General features: G+C 40.1%; 3 protein-coding genes across 6 annotated transcripts in view; 2 read left to right on the forward strand and 1 right to left on the reverse strand.

Moving 5' to 3' along the window:
- The window catches only part of MED12L (mediator complex subunit 12L), a 330,953-nt gene that overhangs the window by 89,403 nt on the left and 220,804 nt on the right, over positions 1–20,746 (reverse strand). The window lies entirely within an intron of this gene.
- P2RY12 (purinergic receptor P2Y12) lies at positions 225–3,717 on the forward strand. Its single transcript, XM_079921192.1, has 2 exons — positions 225–452; positions 2,289–3,717. Exon 2 carries the CDS (start codon positions 2,312–2,314, stop codon positions 3,320–3,322), a length of 1,011 nt encoding a protein of 336 aa, XP_079777318.1. The 5' UTR covers positions 225–452; positions 2,289–2,311; the 3' UTR covers positions 3,323–3,717.
- On the forward strand, positions 9,419–11,559 carry P2RY13 (purinergic receptor P2Y13). The gene is made up of 2 exons (XM_079921193.1): positions 9,419–10,025; positions 10,483–11,559. Exon 2 carries the CDS (start codon positions 10,498–10,500, stop codon positions 11,497–11,499), a length of 1,002 nt encoding a protein of 333 aa, XP_079777319.1. The 5' UTR covers positions 9,419–10,025; positions 10,483–10,497; the 3' UTR covers positions 11,500–11,559.

Genomic DNA, 20,746 nt, shown 5'->3' on the forward strand with positions numbered 1-20,746 from the left:
GCTTGATCTCCACTTGGATTTATCATTTTCATGGGAAATAACCCAAAGAACTCACAAAGCATCAACTCTATGGCAGGTTTCAGTAAAAAGCCACAAGATTTTAAATTGCTTTTTAAAAGATGACTTCTCACCCACGCTGCCCCATATTTCCCAGGGAAATAAAAGCAGAAGTCCTAAAAGCAGCCAGACAGAAACACAGCGTCTGCATAGCTTTGAGTCCACGGTGTCTGAAGGTAATTTCTGATTGTGAAGTCTTCTTCCTCTCTCCCTCTATTTCTCTCCAGAACACTCCAGACCTTACTGATGAAAGCTCAGAAGACTGTCTATCATAAAGAGTGTAAACAGCTAAACTAAGACATTAAAAGGAAAATAACCAGATGCCACTCTGCAGGTTTTATTAACTACCACATACTGGATACATTCAAATCCTTCAGAATCAACAGAGTAACCAGGTAACTTTATCTCTAGAAGTATTTGACAAGTATATGTATTTGCACTATGATGTGTGTGTGAGTTTTTTCAAGTTTTCTTAAAGTTGGAAAACTTTAATAGCAATATCATTGCAGGTACTTATATGGAATATAAATTAAAATACAAGCTGCATTAACGATGTTAGAGATAACCATTAACTTCTTCACTGAAAAAAAAAAAAAATTTACACAGAACATGGAAATAAAATTCAAATGGTCTTACTTATTTTACCTTGAGTGTAAAATGAAATTTAATATAGATAGAGGGAGCCGAAATTCTCAATATCAAGAATACTTGTTAAATAAGTTACAGTCTACGCAAAATGAGCATTCCCAAAGTAGAATTTCCAAAACCATCAGGGCATAAACAAAGGCAAGTAGCAGTAGCAAGGAAGGTTAAATCAGTGATCTTGTGTCAAATACTAGGGTTTATTTAGGTTTGTTTGTTTGTTTGATTTTTTAAGTTAAACAGGTGAGGAGGTATTGAAAATTGAAGCCATATTGTGACATGAATCTTCACTTGTTCTACTTTCAGTAATTAAAGGATGGAAAAAAGAATTCCACTGACATTTGGGGGAACTTAGCGCTGCCTTTGCTATATTTAAATCTTTTAAATGGAAGGATTTTTTTTTAATTTAGATATTTGTACTCTAACATTACCATGTCATATTTAGGAATAACACTTTACATAGAATCAATTCCATTTGTTTTTGATGAATTAAAATTTTACAAATTTCATTTTAAATTTCAAAACTTAGATGCCAAATAATGTATTCAAGTCAAGTGTTAATTTCCTTTATAGCTGCCTGTTGTGGTATAACAACCTATGGAACCAGACAAGGACATGATTTTGGTATTTTATTTTAATCATATACACTCTATAAATCTAGAAAGTATGCCCAGGCTGTTTTGAGGAATGCCATCTGATGACTACATACAGAAGCCATTTCCTTATTTTTTTAGCATTTAAAAATTTGCACTGAATGATATTCAAGAAAACATATGTAAAACCTTAAAATTTACTGAGCGAAGTTGGAAAAGAGATACACATGGGTTAAAATATTTGGAGCTAAAGAATAGTCTCTATGAGGCTGATTTTCGAACAGATGACTGAGCAATAGAGAAGCAGAAATACCTTCCAATTATAAAAGAAAAAAAATGTTTTCTGCTTTTTATTTATTTAACAACAATTTTTCCACAAGTGATGTTATACCAATTTCTTTTCACTTTTTACTTTTAAAATTCTACTCAGCAATTATCGGTCATTTCTCCTTAGAACCCTTTGAAGGTACTAGAGGAAAATGAAGTCCAGGAACAAGGATGGTGTAGGAAAAGTGACTGTGAATAGAAACAAAAAAGTTAGAAGGCGTGGAAATGAAGCTGCAGAAGAACAAAGCACAGCCCGAGTATTTCTCTTCTAGTTTTTATGTATGTGCACTTTTGCCTAAGATCAATAAATGTCCTATAAGAGGCAAAAATTCAAAAAACAAGAAACACAAAGTAGCCACACCTTCACACAATGTTCTTCAGGCTATTTTATTTTGCTACAGATAAAATATTTGTCACCATGAAATATTTTGAGATTTAATTTTCTGTGTTCTTACTGTCCCAGTGAAGCTCAGACACCTCAATTTTTCTGTGTTCTTACTAACTCCGACCCAGTGGGGATCAGACACCTCAACTTTTCTGTGTTCTTACTAACTCTGACCCAGTGAGGATCAGACACCTCAATTTTTGTCCAAAAATGTTACCCCCCGAGATGAGAGTGAAATCAAAGATCTGGGACTGAAAATAATCACGCCCTCTGTCCCCCTCTAGGTAGCCAAGCAGAAACACAAGCCATGGACAACCTCACCACTGCGGCTGGGAATGGCAGCCTGTGCACCCGAGATTACAAAATCACCCAGGTCCTCTTCCCGCTCTTCTACACCGTGCTGTTTTTCGTTGGACTCATCACAAACAGCCTGGCAATGAGGATTTTCTTTCAAATCCACAGTAAATCCAACTTTATTATTTTCCTTAAGAACACAGTCATTTCTGATCTTCTCATGATTCTGACTTTTCCATTCAAAATCCTCAGCGATGCCAAACTGGGAACAGGACCGCTGAGAGCCTTTGTGTGCCAAGTGACCTCCGTTGTATTTTATTTCACGATGTATATCAGTATCTCATTCCTAGGACTGATAACTATCGATCGCTACCAGAAGACCACCAGGCCATTTAAAACATCCAACCCCAACAATCTCCTGGGGGCTAAGATTCTCTCTGTCGTCATCTGGGCATTCATGTTCTTACTCTCCTTGCCTAACATGATTCTGACCAACAGGAGGCCCAGTGACAAGAATGTGAAGAAATGCTCATTCCTGAAATCAGAGTTTGGTCTGGTCTGGCATGAAATAGTCAATTACATCTGTCAAGTCATTTTCTGGATTAATTTTCTAATTGTCATTGTATGCTACACGCTCATTACAAAAGAACTGTACAAGTCATACGTGAGAACAAGGGGCGTCGGCAAAGTCCCCAAGAAAAAGGTAAACATCAAAGTTTTCATTATCATTGCTGTATTTTTTATTTGTTTCGTTCCTTTCCATTTTGCCCGAATTCCCTACACCCTGAGTCAAACCCGGGACGTCTTTGACTGCTCTGCTGAGAATACTCTGTTCTACGTCAAAGAGAGCACTCTCTGGTTAACTTCCTTAAACGCGTGCCTGGATCCATTCATCTACTTTTTCCTTTGCAAATCCTTCAAAAATTCCTTGATGAGTATGCTGAGATGCTCCAATTCTGCATCCCATAAAAACAGGAAAAAAGGACAGGATGGTGGTGACCCAAGTGAAGAGACCCCAATGTAAACAAACTGAGGTAGTACTTCAGTCTATTAGTGTTTGGAACTCCAAACAGGCAAGCACTATGTGAAAATATTAATACTGACTAAGAAGTAGCTGAGTTAGTCATGATGACTCTTGAAACAAGTAACAGAGGGTGACAAAAGCAATTTTCTTTTACTTGTCCAGTACTGAAAGCAATCTTAAAATGCAGAAAAGTAACTGAACATGTAGCTGTGTAGCAAAACAAACTGCACCCAGTCACCACGCCACATGCAAAACTACACAGAAGTCAGACGTGTGGAGTTTTGGCAAAATGGGTAAACATATAATAACATTTACGGTAATTTTTAAAATATATTACTGATCACAATGCTATTATCAACTTATTGTAATCAACTAAGAATGATAAATCTGATAAAATCTTCTGACCAAATATTATACTTATACACTTATATATGTATATATACTTAAACGTACTTACATATGTATATATATCACAGTCCCTTAACCAAATGCTGACCTATTGTGATACTCATAAGTAACTGGGACATGCAAAGAACAGTAACTACTAACTTTTAATTATAAGTAAAAACTTAAGGGATTTAAACTAATTGAAATGGTAATTGATGAGACTAAATTTTTTTTCATTAAGTAGAGGTTTTAAAACTACCTTCTCAAGAAAAAGAGCAAAAATAGGAAAGCTATTAAAATAGTTGCCTTATGACATTCTAATACCAAAAACTTATGAATATATCCTTAACACCAGAGAAACCAGTTTGCTACTACTTTGACAACTTCAGTAAATACAATACCATCATCGATACTTATCTTTATTAACTAGCTTCTAGAAACTGCCTGCGAGTTGGGTTAATGAACATTTCCCTTATGAGAAAAACAAGTTAAACATGATTATGCAGTTGAACAGTATAACTATTAGCAGGAAAGTGATGAAAATGTCTGGAATTACCTGTTGATGTAGATAATAAAAAAATTACATTAAACTCTAAAACATACTTTGTGGGAATTTCTTTGTTCAAAGACACTAGATACTATGACTCATCTTTCATATACGCCTACATCAAACCCCTTTAAGAAACGACAGCTGCCAACACAATCCGTTTTATTGCACACTATTGGGCAAAATCTCTTCTGAAGGTGACGTCTCACATCCATTAGTTCATACGTAAATGAAAAAATAGGTCAAACTTATAATGTAGTCTGATTTCCCCACAAGCCACATTATTTTTTATTATAAAAAAAGTACGTAACACACTTGGAAGTGGACACGATTCATCTCAGTTATTTAGGCTCCTCAGAGGTGATTCCCAAATACAAGGCACAGGAACCGATATCTAAATATAATGTGAGAAGAAATAAAAACGGTGAGTTGTAGGAAAAGGAAATTCACTGAACTCCAATAATAATCTATTTTATTCTGCTGAGTTAAATTTCAGTACGTAGTTGAACTCATTTAACTCCCTAGATGGTAGCTATTCTCCAGCGGCCACATTTCCTTCTCTGGCACTTCTGCGAGCAAGCACTGGATGTCAGTGGAGATGCATAGTCGACCTGCGGCTGGGCAAAGGCAGTAGCCATTTCTGCCAGATAAACCAATGCAATTCACTCTCATGTCACATGAGTAAGCACATTCTGTAAGAATACCAGGATATTTGAGCTGGAAGAGAAACTAAGGATCAACTAACCGGACCATCTTACTTTATATGGGAAAAGTGAAGGGCAGGTTTACTCCTCAATCCAGTCAAGTCAGGGGTAGAGAGTGGATGAAAGCTGGCCACCTCACGGTGCCAGGATCACATGAGGTGTCGGGAAACTACAGGATGGGCAGAGATTTCCTGAACAATCTTTCATTTTGGATTAAACTCATTCACTGAGATGACAATTTCCACAAGAGAAAGACAAAAAAAAAAGCAAAACAGAAAAGCTAATGGTATTACAGTACTTTTGTGGAAAAGAAATTGTAAAATGTTTGGAATTATCTATGTTTTTATATATAACGTGAAACATTTACATTAAACTCTAAATCACACTTTGTTGATACTTCTATATCAAACATCAAACTGATCCCATTCAAGACAGACTGAGAGATCAGTATTTATGGAACACTCATTATACACAGAAAATGTCACTATCTCTAGCTTTAATAACTTTAATATACACACTACATGTCACATTTCACAATAACTTCGAGAGACAGAGAGAGAGAGCGAGAGAGAGAGCGAGAGAGAGAGAGAGAGAGAGAGAGAGAGAGAGAGAGAGAGAGAGACGGAGAGAGGGAGATGCCAAATTTTGTAGACTCAGGTTCAGAAGATGAGACAAACAAAATGTAGTCTTGCCCATAGCCTTAGTGGCTAACAAGTCCTAAGGATGCTGGTTATTGGAAGTTTCTCTCAGTGGTTTCTTATATAAACAGTCATAGACAGCCGTGACAAACTCTAGCCTACAAGCCAAATCTAGCCTAGCACCTGTTTTGTACAGCCTGTGACTTAAGAATGGTTTTTCCATTTTCAAATGTTTTCAGGAGGAAGAATAAAACTTTACGTTGCATTAAAGTATGAAATTCAAGTTTTTGTGTCCATAAGGTTTTATTAGCACACAGGCCACACCCACTCAGGTTTTATCTATGGCTGGTTTCCTGCTACAACAACAGGGTTGAATGGTTGTGACAGGCTGCAGGGTCACAAAACCTAAATATTTACTAACTGGCTGTTTAGAAGATTGACAGCCCCTGGACTAGAACTCTAAAAACAGGGAGAAAAGCCCTATGTAGAGAAAGAACCCCCTCTTCATGCCTCTCGATGTTTCAGCAGTTTTGCACTGAAAACACCTACAGGTTCCTACGGCTGACCTAGATGATACGGTAACACCCAAAGTGGGAACTGGGATGAGGCTGGTGGGAACTAAATATATGCAAGTATACTTGCAAGCCGATAAGTAAAGAGAAACAGCCTGACTTTTTTTTAGAAAATGGGAAAAGGGCAAGAAAAAAATCAATTTCCAGGAGAAATACAAATAGGCAATGAAAATATGAAAAGATAGATACCCTCACTAATAAATAAATTTATATTTACATGACACGGCTTTTTTCACCTGTAAGTTTAGAACTGATTTAAAAGATTTTTAGTAATAGTGCTGGATAATCCTACTTGGTGAGACTATAAATGGGTACAGTCTTTCTGGAAAGCTTTTTGAAAATATTCAACATTGCAATGCACAGCTTTTGACCCAGTAATCCCACTTCTAGGAAACTTCCTATAAATATATGTTGGAACAAAATACAAAAATACATGGAGAGGTATTTGCTCTACAGCATGTTTTCAACAGAGGAAAAATGGGGAAAAAAGAAAATCTAAACGTCCATCAGTAACAGCTTAACTAAACTATGGTACCTTTATATAGTGTAACTTTTTAAAAAAAAAACTTGTTAGCAAATCTTCATGTACGAACATGGAACGAAACAAAGAGCTAATATGTCAATACATAAATATATACATATATATTTGCACACACACTGGTAGGTATATGTAAAGGGAATTAACTTTCACTTTCTACTACATATGTCTATATTTGAATTCTTTACACTGGTTTTCCTTTTATAATAAAATTATGAAACTGGATATTAATATATGTGTTTCAGATAGTAGTGTGAATTTATTGCCTGTTTCCAGTTCTATGTAGAGATTTTCTAACATTAAATTTATTCATACACAGATCACTACAGTTAATGTTAAACTGCATAATTTATTTTAGATTATTACCACCTTGGGCTAATTCATTGTGGGATTTTAAACACTTTCATATAATCTGAGAAAGTACCGTGGTATCCTTTGATGGGAAGTAAAAGGCTCTTCTATGAGTACAGGAGTTCCCACTTTGCCTTTCATTCCAAATGAAAGCAAATACTTCCACATCTTTTCAATTGTCATTTATATGGTAGTGGTTACATCAACATGAACATTATACTGTTGACTCTGATCCAAAAGACAATCCCTAAGGAGACAGCAAATGCAAAAAGTAGTTTATTCCCATTTGGCAGGCTTCTAATTTCTATGACTTTTCCTTACATATTTGATTCTCTCCTGATCCTACTGCTATGAACCAATTTACGTTTTCAACCTGGCACCTCACTTTGAGACTAAGAGTTTCACAAGTCCCTGAAACTTTATAGTGGATTCTATCTCCTCACTCATCAATCAGTAATACGCAGCTCAAAAACTCCAGAATTTGGTAAACAATTCCACATTCACCCTGTCTCTGGCTTCTGGCAGACAGGAGAGAGAGAGGCTGGTTCCAAGCGGGGGCTCTGAAACCAGACCATGAGGGTTTACAGTGGGCTTTGGTTGCAGGACTTTGGGCAAACTGCTTAACGTCTGCACCTCCATTTTCTCATCTGTAAAATGGGACGGATCTCTGAGACTGCTGTAAGAATTAAATAAGACCAGATAATCCCTTATAAAGTCTAGCTTGTGTGATTTAATTGGTTTTGACTAAATTCCCTTTGAGCTTGATAGGATTTTAAATGTTTAGTTTAGGAGCTTGCCAAATCGGAATAATTTCTAGGACCCTTCATCCGTTATCTTCTGTGATTCACTCCTGTCTTTTGTGCACTATCCCCACAGGTGCACACAGTATTCCATTTTTCTTTTAATTTCATTTAACAAGAAACTTACTAACACGTACCATTTGACGGACATTATTCAAAGCACCTGACAAACGTTCACTCATGTTATCCCCTCAACAACCCTATAAAGCAAATACTATTACTCATTTTCATTGTGAAGAGGGGGCACTGGTTTCACAGAGAGCATAAGTCACTTGACCAAAGTCACAAGTAATGGTGGAATAAGGAAATGAACCCAGGCCCTCTGGCTCCTGAGGCGGTGCTCCTGTCCCATCACAGCCTCTAAGGTACGGCATCAAGGGTGAAGGACCCTCCCTCAGGGGGCACCAGCACCACTGCGAACTAAGAGACTGTTGGCTAATACGTTTGAAGCACGTGGACATAAAGGAGTGAGTGATTTGTTGGATACTTACTACAGTCAAACATTGTGAAACCTACTACATTTAAGAGAAGATACTTCTGTAACTCTAGAAATGCCACCGTAAATCAGTTCCTCCTCTTAGGTTTCCCACATTTCGGCATTTTGAAATTTGACCAAAAAGTGATTTCCAGTTTTCATATTATGAAACTATCTTGTACAGCATTTCCCTTGTTTAAATTGAAACTATTCTGAACCTGCATCTAAATAATGGATTTGGAGCCATTAGGAAATTTATACTTAATTGACATAGATCTAATCCCTCTACTTAAATTTTTTTAAGTTTGCTTTTATTCTCTACTGAAGCAAATAAAAGGATATATGTTTAAATTATGTTCCGTTACATTAATAAAATCCAGAATCTGTATTTCCCAAGGATCAATTTATTTGAATCAAACACCAATTTTTCAGACTGTGCCACCACACTGGGTAGTTCCAACCAAAATTATCAGGCATCCTATTCCCTCATAAAAATGTCTGGTGGGATATGTAATTTTGTTCTCAGAATTCCAAGCTAAGTCACCCAAAATGCTCGATCAAGCCAACGCGACGGTCTGGTCAAATTCTGTGGTAAAACTCATAGCAAGAAATATGAAGTGAAACTCACCATGGAGAACTCTACATTCCCTCATAGGATCTTCTGATTTCCTCTTTCCCTTTATCTATCTGGGGAGCAAACATTTCTTCACAGACAACAGCTTTCTCTATACAAAAGCAGCAATTACATACTTCCAAAAGTTTTATAGAACTTGACCCAACGTTGACTGATGAAATTCCTGAAGTTTTCAGCACTTGGCATACAATCACAAATAAAGAAGAGACTTCCAAAAATGGCTTTCTAATAAGTGAAACAGTATATCTCCATTTAAATCTGCAATTCGCTCACCAGAGCAGTGAGTGGCTAACATTTTTTTCATGCTTCATATATAGTCAGCACTATTCTAGGCACTCATCTCAGCCTCTCAACACTGAGGTATGTACTATTATTAAACCCATTATACAGATGGGGAAAATGAGGCACAGAGCTACTAAATCATTTGTCTATAATCTACTACCCAATAATTGGTGAATCTGGAATTCTAACCCCCCAAAATTTGGGTCTTATAGCCCTTAACTCTTAGACGATACATCCTCTTATCTCTCAGAGATCGAAAGACCAAAAGACTAAGATACATGTCTACAGAAATAATCAGGTCATACCTAATGAACACACATTTCTGAAAAAAGCAGGCTACAAGGATGCAGATGACGATGCTGTCTGATTTTAGAGTCAACTCTTATTCTCCTACAATTTGGGGCTGTTTTCTGTACACTTCTCCCTATTATTATATACAAAAGGCACTAAAAATTCCATTGAACATGTAGAGAAGATAAACTGCAGGGAAGTTATTATATGAGAAAATATAAAAACAACTGCAACTAAACTGACTTACTCAAACCAGAGTAGATTAACAGTATATAAGTTTAAAATGAGAGAGCTTCCTTATTAGAAAATCCCCCAAAGGTTTGCATGTGAAGAGGTTCTAATGGATCACACTGCACACGTGAAAATGAGGAAGGAAACTGGGTATAAGAAAGCAGAACGACATTTGCTTCACATGGCCTTCATGGGCTGAACTAATGACTGCCTCGATCGGAAGACACTGAGCTGAGCATCCTCCCAAACAAAGGTGAATTTCAGCTGTTATTATGAGTGGCTTGCTTATAAATGATGGCATAGGTTCAAGGGGAAAAAAAATGCTTTAAGGTTAACATTCTACAAACCTTAGATTATGAGCCTAGGAAATTACATAAGGTACAGCAATCTGACATGAGTAACTTTACCTCTTAGCCAGCTTTGTTTTACTGCCATGCCAAAAGCCGAACTTGTGAATGGGGTAGAACCAGTTATTTGGATTTCATCAGGGTGTGAAAGTAATGGTACTGTTACAAGTACCAAAAATGTACTATGTGCTTTAAAAATTCTGGCCAGAAACAACATGGGACTTCTCAAATGATCTATTAAATGGGATGAAGACATGTAAGGTGCTAACATGCTGCAAACCTAAAGTCTGCTTTTAACAAGTAGTGTTTTGAAATCATGAAATGCTTCTTGTTTTACTGTGTGTGTATGTTTATGTGTAACAGCTGACATTGGAAAGCATGAACGACACAGTGATGAAGGGCTTCAACGGGTCTGAGAGGTGCCCCAGGGACATGCAGGCAGCGCACCTGGTGTTCCCAGCCATCTACACTGTCGTTTTCTTCATGGGCACCCTGCTGAACACTTTGGCCCTGTGGGTGTTCATTCACATCCCCAGCTCCTCCACCTTCATTGTCTACCTCAAAAATACTCTGGTGGCCGACTTGATCATGACGCTCATGCTTCCGTTTAAAATCCTCTCAGACGCGCGCCTCGGACCCTGGCAGCTCAGAGCCTTTGTGTGTCGTTTCTCTGCCGTCGTCTTTTATGAGACCATGTATGTGGGCATCACACTGCTGGGGCTCATAGCCTTTGACAGGTTCCTCAAGATCATCAGACCTTTTGGAAAATTCTTCGTACAAAAACCTGCTTTTGCAAAAGTGGTCTCAACCCTCATCTGGCTCTTTTTGTTCCTCCTCTCCCTGCCAAATATGATCTTAAGCAACAAGGAAGCAACACCGTCATCTGTGAAAAAGTGTGCCTCCTTAAAGGGTCCTCTTGGGCTGAAATGGCATGAAGTGGTGAACTACATTTCCCAGTTCATTTTCTGGACTGTTTTTGTCCTAATGCTTCTATGCTATACGGTGATTGCAAAAAAGGTATACAATTCTTATAGAAAGTCCAAGAGGAAGGGCAGCAAAAACAGTAAAAGGCTAGAAGGTAAAGTATTTGTTGTCGTGGCTGTCTTCTTTGTGTGTTTCGCTCCATTTCATTTCGCCAGAGTCCCATATACTCACAGTCAAACCAACCGTAAGACTGACTGTCGATTGCAAAATCAACTGTTTCTAGCTAAAGAAACCACCCTTTTTTTGGCAGCAACTAACATTTGCATGGATCCCTTAATATATATATTCTTATGTAAAAAATTCACAGAGAGGCTACCATGTATGAAAGGGAGAAAGATTGCAGCATCCACCCAGGAAAATCCTACGAGTCAGTCAGACAATATAACCCTAAGCTGATAACTTTATCATGGTTAACGATTGACTGACAAGACTTCAAAAGACAATTTACTTGGAAATCAAATGTAAGCAGTGAAAGAAAAGATGGCTTCGAGCAAATGCTTTCTTACATTTTACTATCCTCGCGTACAGAAAGGATTATATAAATTTTAATTCCACGTAGATCTATTCATAAGCCGAAATGAAGTATCCGTAAGAGAATGCAACGGGAAGCAAACAGCCACTAGAAGTCACCTTTTCAAGAGTGTTCACTTACACTTTGGAAAAGATTTATCGTGGGGAAATGTATATTCCTAAAAATACATATCTTCTAATTATGAAAAAGACATTCCTCCACTCTAAAACACCTCACATTCTTCTGCACATGTAATTCAAACAATGCTACGCTTTTGTATCCCACCTGCTGATTTAAAAAGAAAAAAACCCGAAAAACCCACCTTGTGAGTCCTTTGGTGAAAACTGAGGCTAGAGGTTGAAAGGGATGCTAGATGTAAAGCGTCTGGGGAATAGGTCAGAAAGCCCAGATACCTGGTGAAGGCGCTTCTTCTTAGAGTTACAAACAGCCTCTTCCCCAGTACGCAGCTACACCATAGGAGGCACGAGCAGCATTACTAAGCCACATAAAACATTGTACTGTAACACTTCGCTTACATCCTGAGTGTGTACAAATTCAAGGGCAAGAATACTGTATTCTGATTCTTTGGAATCGCCCCTCTGCCCAGCAAATACTCTAACGGTGGTTGAATATTCCACCTACTCAGCAAAGCCTTCCTGGGCCAGCACCTCCATGCTCCTTCCTCATGTCTCTGGGTGAAAATAATTACCTCTTCCACTGCTTGGGTATGTTAGGGCCCTCAATGCCGAGTTCCTTTTACTAGCTTGCTGTATTCTTTTTTTTTTTTTAATAGATTTATTTATTTATCTTTGGCTGCACTGGGTCTTCGTTGCTGTGAGCGGGCTTTCTCTAGTTACGGCGAGTGGAGGCTACTCTTCGTTGTGGTGCGGGGGCTTCTCACTGCGGTGGCGTCTCGTTGCAGAGCATGGGCTCTAGGCACGCGGGCTTCAGTAGTTGTGGCACGCGGGCTTCAGTAGTCGTGGCTCACGGGCTCAGTAGTTGTGGCCCGCGGGCTCTAGAGCGCAGGCTCAGTAGTTGTGGCGCGTGGGCTTAGTTGCTCCACGGCATGTGGGATCTTCCCAGACCAGGGCTCGAATCCGTGTCCCCTGCATTGGCAGGCAGATTCTTATCTACTGTGCCACCAGGGAAGTCCCTAGCTTGCTGTATTCTTGACTGCATCCTCCAAAGATGGTTAGGATTTTTTAAGAAAGACAACATATTTTGAAGACAGAAAATATGTCATGTTTTTTTGGTATCTCCCACAATACTTCCCACAGAGGATAAATTACAAATGTCTTAAATAGAATATGTCATCGTTATGCCATTCTTGGTACACATATAGATAGAACTGCTGACCCACGATCAGTAACATCTATACTGGGAAATTTTTAGAGGATGGTGACCTACTTGTACTTATTTACCTCCATATGTTTTCCTGAATCCCTCTGTGGTTCAAAAAAGAGCTGCTAAAGTATGTTTATCTGGAATTGTAGATGCTGATTTGCACCTTCTAGATAAAATGTACAAAGGAGTAGTCATGCTCTGTAGAAGTGCCACTAGTTCCAATACAACCATCAGACTGTGAACTCCAGGCCTCTTTCCATGGCCTCAAAGGCCCTGAAGGCCCTGGATCTTGTCCACCTTTCTGGCCTTTTTTCCTAAGTATTCTTCCATCCTTGGAAATGCATACTCTTGTGTAAGTTTATAATTATCAGAAAATGCCATGCTCCTTTTTTGCCCCCATGTCATTGCACTTGCAAATTTCCCTCTGACTCACCAAGAAAACTCTTATCCATCCGTGGAACCCTAAGTTGCCATCACTTAAACCATGAAATCTCATCTGGCTAAATTCCCACCACCACCTCAAATCCAATCACTCCATCATCTGTGTGTTGTCACACCTCAATTATTATAATGATCACACTGCTTTGTAATTACTGGCTCATACATGTATCAACTCTTTTCATACCTTATGTGTACTTTTGAGAACAGAAATTGTGTCTCATTGTGCAATCAATAAATATTTGATAAAATGCCAAACTGGCTTTATTTTTACATACTAGAGAAGCAAAAGGGAAGCCAATTTTCACTGATGTTTTTCTTATCAAATGATAATATAAACTTCTTGAAAGCTCAAGCTCTTTTTAGTTGGTCTCCTATGCATGTACACAGGGGCCTGGGAAGTGTGGGTGTTCTTGGGTTCACTAGTGAATGACCGGGAAGGAAGCAGGATTATTAAACAGTACACGTATAGCTTGGGGGCTAACGTCTATCATCATTTCAGTTTTAAAGCTATTGACAAAATGCTTTAGCTATGTATTGTCGGTTTTGGTTAAGTAAAATTTGTAACTGTAGCATATTACCGTCACCAAAACTCTTAGAAAGTACTTTGACATCTGATTTGCATTTGCTAAAATAAAAGAATTAAGTCATGATAACTATTAGAGATGTCACTAAATCCATGTTACCTTTACTGAGTACATTATACAATCCTGAGCAGACTCTACTAATGTATAAGTAATTGCATCTAAGCCACATTTCAAACTATGCTTGGGAATATGACCCATGTATTTCAGCTCTAATAATACTTTCAAAATACACTGAATGGATATAGATAATGAATATAATTTTGGGGAAAGATCTTTCAAGATAAAATTTCAATAGGAAATGTGTCCACCACAAATGCAAATATTTCATTAAATTATAATAATATTACAGTCAAAAGCAGAGTTCCTGACGTGTAAAATGAAATAATCTACCAAGAACTTAGAGAAGAGTCAGCTTAAAATCACATTCACAGAATGAAGAACAACTATTTGAGGAGAGCTTCCCAGACTAGCAATCACAAATACTAAAATCTAGAATACTTACAGAATGGGGAACTATACCATAGCCATTAATGAGACATAGAAGCGAGGGAAAAGTGGAAAAAAACATTAGTAGCTTTGGTAAAGTCTGTAAGCTCAGAGCACAATTAAGGGCTTCTGTCAAAAGCTAAACTGTCATCATTTTGACTGGATAAGGCCTTCCAAATACCCCTGATGCAGGAGAAGTGGGAGAGGATATTGTCCCATGCAGAATTAGTCTTCAGAAACCAAGAGAAATTACTGTAAAAGGGGAAGGAATTCTGCCCATTTTTTGATTGGGTTGTTTGCTGTGATGGTATTAAGCTGCATGAGTTGTTTGTAAATTTTGGAGACTAATCCCTTGTCAGTCACATCATTTGCAAATATTTTCTCCCAATCTGTGGGTTGTCTTTTCATTTTGTTTATGGTTTCCTTCGTTGTGCAAAAGCTTTTGAGTTTAATTAGGTTCCATTTGTTATTTTTATTTCCATTACTCTGGGAGACAAATCAAAAAACATTGCTGCGATTTATGTCAGAGAGTGCTCTGCCTAGGTTTTCCTCTAAGAGTTTTATAGTGTCCAGTCTCACATTTAGGTCTTTAATCCTCTTTGAGTTTATTTTTGTGTATGGTATTAGAGAATATTCTAGTTTCATTCTGTTACATGTAGCTGTCCAGTTTTCCCAGCACCATTTATTGAAGAGACTGTCTTTCCCCCATTGTATAGTCTTGCCTCCTCTGTCATAGATTAATTGACCACAGGTGCATGGGTTTATTTCTGGGCTTTCTATCCTGTTCCATTGATGTATTTTTTTATGTTCTGTGCCAGTACCATTACTGTTTTTATGACTGTAGCTTTGTAGAATAGTCTGAAGTCAGGGAGCCTGATTCCTCCAGCTCCTTTTTTCTTTCTCAAGATTCCTTTGGCTATTTGGGGTCTTTTGTGTTTCCATACAAACTGTGAAATTTTTTGTTCTAGTTCTGTGAAAAATGCCATTGGTAATTTGATAGGGATTGCACTGAATCTGTAGATTGCCTTGGGTAGTACAGTTATTTTGACAATATTGATTCTTCCAATCCAAGAACATGGTATATGTCTGTGTGGTCTGTGATTTCTTTCATCAGTGTCTTATAATTTTCAGAGTACAGGTCTTTTGTCCCTTTAGGTAGGTTTATTCCTAGGTATTTTATTCTTTTTGATGAGATCGTAAATGGGATCGTTTCTTGAATTTCTCTCTCTGATCATTCACTGTTAGTGTAGAGAAATGCAACGGATAAATAGACATTTCTCCAAAGAAGACATACAGATGGCCAAGAGGCACATGACAAGGTGTTCAACATCGCTGTTAGAGAAATGCAAATCAAAACTACAATAAGATATCACCTCACACCAGTCAAAATAGCTACCAACAAAAAATCCACAAATAATAAATGTTGGAGAGGGTGTGAAGAGAAGGGAACCCTCCTACACTGTTGGTGGGAATGTACATTGGTACAACCACTATGGAGAACAGTATGAGGGTTCCTTAAAAACCTAAAAGTAGAGCTACCATATGATCCTGCAATCCCACTCCTGGGCATATATCCAGACAAAAACATGGTCTGAAAGGATACATGCACCCCAATGTTCACTGCAGCACTGTTTACAATAGCCAAGACATGGAAGCAACCTAAATGTCCATCGACAGATGACTGGATAAAGAAGATGTGATACATATATACAATGGAATATTACTCAGCCATTAAAAAGAATGAAATAATGCCATTTGCAGCAACATGGATGGACCCTAAAGATTGTCATACTGAGCGAAGTCAGACAGGGAAAGAGAAATAGCGTATGATATCACTTATATGCAGAATCTAAAAAGAAATGATACAAATGAACTTATTTACAAAACAGAAACAGACTCACACACTTAGAGAACTAACTTATGGTTACCAGGGGGGATGGGTGGGTTGGGGGAGGGATAGACTGGGAGTTTGGGATTGACATGTACACACTGCTATATTTAAAATGGGGAACTCAATATTATGTAACAAGCTAAACGGGAAAAGAATTTGAAAAAGGATAGATACATGTATATGTATAACTGAATCACTTTGCTGTACACCTGAAACTATCACAACATTGTTAATCAACTATACTCCAATATAAAATAAAAAGTTAAAAAAATAAAATAATGAAAAAAAAGGCGGAGGCTGGGGAGGAAGAGGCAGAGAAGCAGTGTGAATTCCCAACTCAAAGACGTTAGATGGCCGATAAAGTGATCATGACATCAGAATATAAATTATTCAGTCTTATTAATCTCATCACTTCATATATTCCATATGCATTTGAAAGCAGCTCCTTCCATAACTTTCTAAAATCTTCTTTCTAAAAATGCCTGACCATCAACCCAGGTAAACTGTACTCTTCCAGTAAGTTAATAGATCAAAGCTCACATAGATTAGATCTTAACAGAACAAAAGCCCCACAGCAGAGGAACCTGCACCCAGCTGTGTTTAATAGCTAAGGGAGTACACACTGAAAAGACAGCAGCCCTCACAAATCAACTGAAGTGCCTGGAAACACAACTCCACTTTTTAAATTTTACATGGAAACCAAATGTAGGTAATATGAATATAGGACACACGTGTTAAATCAGTAGTTTTCAAACTTTAGCAGGTACCAGAGCCAGCTAGAAGGATTCTTAAAACACAGATTGCAAGGTCCACCTCCAGAGTTTCTGATTCAGTAGGTCTGGGGTGAAGCCTGGGAATAAGTTTCCAGGAGATAAGGATGCTACCGATTTGGGCCACATGTTAAGAACCCCTGTGCTAAAAGTTCCTTGAGGTTCATCCATCCGTAAGGACTGATTCACAGCACAGCACTGCACTCCTGGACATGAGTGCCCAAGGGTGAGATCTGTCAACAGGAGACAAACAACATTGTTACAAAGAGAGCAGGACAGCTATAAGGTGACAGGCAGTGGCAGGAACTACAGCTACCTGGAAAGTTCACGTCCCACTTAGGGGGGCATCTACTACTCAGTGCCAGCTGTTGGCACGGGAGGGAACTGGGGCCCAGGGTTGCCAGTGGGTAGCCACAGCAGCAGTAAAACCAGCATCAGCAACGACAAAAACAGCACACATTACTTACTATTTACTAGGTACCAGGCAAGCATGCCAAGAGCTTTAAATATACTGGTCCGTTTAATAATCCCAGGGAGCCTATCAGGTGCTATTGTTATTTCCATTTTAGAGATAAAGAAGTTGAGAAACAGAGAAGTTAAGCAACTGGCATGGGGTCACACGACTTATAAGTAGCAGGGCTAGGACTCTTAATTCAGACTCTGGCTTCTGAGCTCATATTCTTTTTTTTCTTTTTTTTTTTTGCGGTACGCGGGCCTCTCGCTGTTGTGGCCTCTCCCGTTGCGGAGCACAGGCTCCGGACGCGCAGGCTCAGCGGCCATGGCTCACGGGCCCAGCCGCTCCGCGGCATGTGGGAGCTTCCCGGACCGGGGCACGAACCCGCGTCCCCTGCATCGGCAGGCGGACTCTCAACCACTGTGCCACCAGGGAAGCCCCTCTGAGCTCATGTTCTTAACCACTATATTGACAATCGCAGATCTTCTAATGTTTTCAAGAGAAATCATAAATCCAGTCCACTCCGCCATATTTCCTGTTATTTTCAAAGCTTCCGTAGTCACCCCTCACACTCCCTGAATCCCACAAAACAGTACCTTCACGTGTGGACCCTAGTGGTCCGCATGCTGCCAGCTAATCATCCTTGACCTAGAAGCTGACAAGCACCTCCCAGGACCTTACACTCCTTTACTGAATGCTTGCTATGTGCCACGCACCATGTTACGTATGCACCTTACAAGGGTTATCACCTTTCTACTTCTCACTATTACCCCAGGAGACAGATACTACAGGGCTCCCTGTTGGGGAGAAAAAAAAGAAAAGAAAACGGAGGCACCAAGTGAACAGATACCTTGACCCTGGTGCCCACGACCCCACCAGCAAGCAGAGGCAGAGCTGGGACAGACACCCCGGAAGGTGGCCGCAAGACCACACCTCAGTGGCTCTGCTGCACTGCCTCTCTGACAGTCGGGACAAACCTAATTCCTCAAGGGGTGACACCTCAAGCCCCAGCTGTGAGAATGGTGAAGAGGGGGGCTCCTGAAAAGGGAGGTCTCAACACAGGAAAAGTTTCAACAGCTCAGGGGTATGAACAGACCAACCATGGACCTTCTGAGCCCTCTGGGGGCCCCTCTGGTTCTTAAGAGGAGTAACAGCCCAAAGAGTGGGTTGACTCGCTCATTTAGCCCATCACTCCTTCATCGTGTGCTTCGTGCAGGGCCCTTGGCCTCCCTGGAAGCCGCACACACACCATAATGAATCCAAACGTGGTTCGTGGAATAAGAGACATAATTAGCTCACCCAAGAAGCTCGGAGGAAAAGGCCGCTATTGCCAAATGGAGAAACTGAGCAAGGGCTCACAGGAGATAGACGTGTGAACTGGACCCCGGGGGAAAAACAGAGGCTTCGGAAGGGAACCCCGCGGTGCTCTGAGCAGTTTGGAGGAAGGCTCAGGTGAGGGTGGGCGCTGTGCTACGGCCGAGCGAGAGGGGCCAGGAGGGCCTGAGGCTGCAGCACGTGTGTGGCGAAGACAAGCCTGGGAAGGGAACTGGGACCTCGGTGCACAGCACTTCCGGGTTGCTGGGGTGTTCGGAGCTCTCCGTGAGCCACTGAAGGTGGCTGAAGTGAAGACTACTGTTCTCTATGCCGTGCTTTAGCAAAAGCAACTTGCCGGCAATAGGCAGTTCTGAATTAACGGAGCCACTGAGGCCAAGAGAGCAGTTAAAGAAGTCTTCCATCTATGCAGGCGAGAGCCAAGGGGAAAGAAATCTGACATGGAACTTAGAGACATTTTCAAAAAGAGACAAAGGTCTTGAGTCCAAGATCACTGGAGAGTATGGGTTTACATGTAAAACGTATGTGATTGATACGCAAAATGTATTCTCAATGGGGTCCATAATCCCCATCACACCCCCTCCCAATCGAGATTCATTGCTTTGAAGAAACTTAGCTTGGGTGATGTCCTTGATCGTGACGGGCGTGTTGAATGTGAAGTCCTAGTGAGAGAGCTGGGTCAAGGAGTCCAGCTAGTAGGGGCAAAATATGGATCCAGGGCTCTGAAGACAGGGCTAGATCAGAAGCCAAGGGAATCATCTTTTCTAAGAAAGGGAGAGAACAAGGAATGAGCTAAGCACCTCAGAAGCCATGCTGCACCAGTCTCGTGACAGACGAGATAGAAAGAGAGGAGCGATGCCTGGGATTGTGGGGGCGGGGATTGCCGACAAGGAGCACCAAGACGTTCCTTGGGAAACTGAGGAACAAGAGAAGTTCGAGGAGGAAATGAGAGTCAGCAGAATCCCACAGTCTGGGAAGGTCAAATGTGACAAATCTACAACTAACTGTGAGGTCAGTGGTCACTCTAAGAAGGAGGTGGCGTAGAGCCCCAGTCTGCAATAGGAAGGGCGGGACGACAAGCTACTCTTGTGAACTCAGTTCACAGGAGTTCCAAGGAGGAAATAAGAACAGCTGTTATATTAGCTCGGCCTTTTCCAAGGGTTTCTAAGAATAGGTGGAGTAGTAGCTCCTTGCCATGCTTCCTATGCAGTACAGTGTGAAGATGCTCCATGTGAAATGGCCCACAGAGCAGAGGCGCAAATCACATGGTGAGTGTCACCACACGACCAAGAGAACCAGCTTCAGTCAGAAAATGGGTGTGCCCTGGGCTTCCCTGGTGGCGCAGTGGTTGAGAGTCCGCCTGCCGATGCAGGGGATGCGGGTTCGTGCCCCGGTCCGGGAAGCTCCCACATGCCGCGGAGCGGCTGGGCCCGTGAGACATGGCTGCTGAGCCTGCGCATCCGGAGCCTGTGCTCCGCAATGGGAGAGGCCACAACAGTGAGAGGCCCGCGTACCGCAAAAAACAGGAAAAAAAAAAAAAAAAAGGGTGTGCCAACACCCATGTGTCAGATAATCAAAATATTATGAACTTAACCTTGACTTTCTAGTTGCAGAATGTTTTTAAATTTTTAATCATTCCAACTTTATATTCATAAAAACACCCCCATTCGTATTCATTTACTTACTCTCCCTCTGATCAAAAAAAAAAAAAAGCTACTGCTCACTAAGTACCAACCAAGTTTCAAACACTGTAGGAATTATCCTATAGTGTATTATCTCATTTAAACTTTACAATCTTACAAGGTAGCCATTTTTCAGAAGAAGAAATTG

The sequence above is a fragment of the Stenella coeruleoalba genome, assembly GCF_951394435.1.
Source record: "Stenella coeruleoalba genome assembly, chromosome: 5".
In the NCBI taxonomy this organism is placed as follows: Eukaryota; Metazoa; Chordata; class Mammalia; order Artiodactyla; family Delphinidae; genus Stenella; species Stenella coeruleoalba.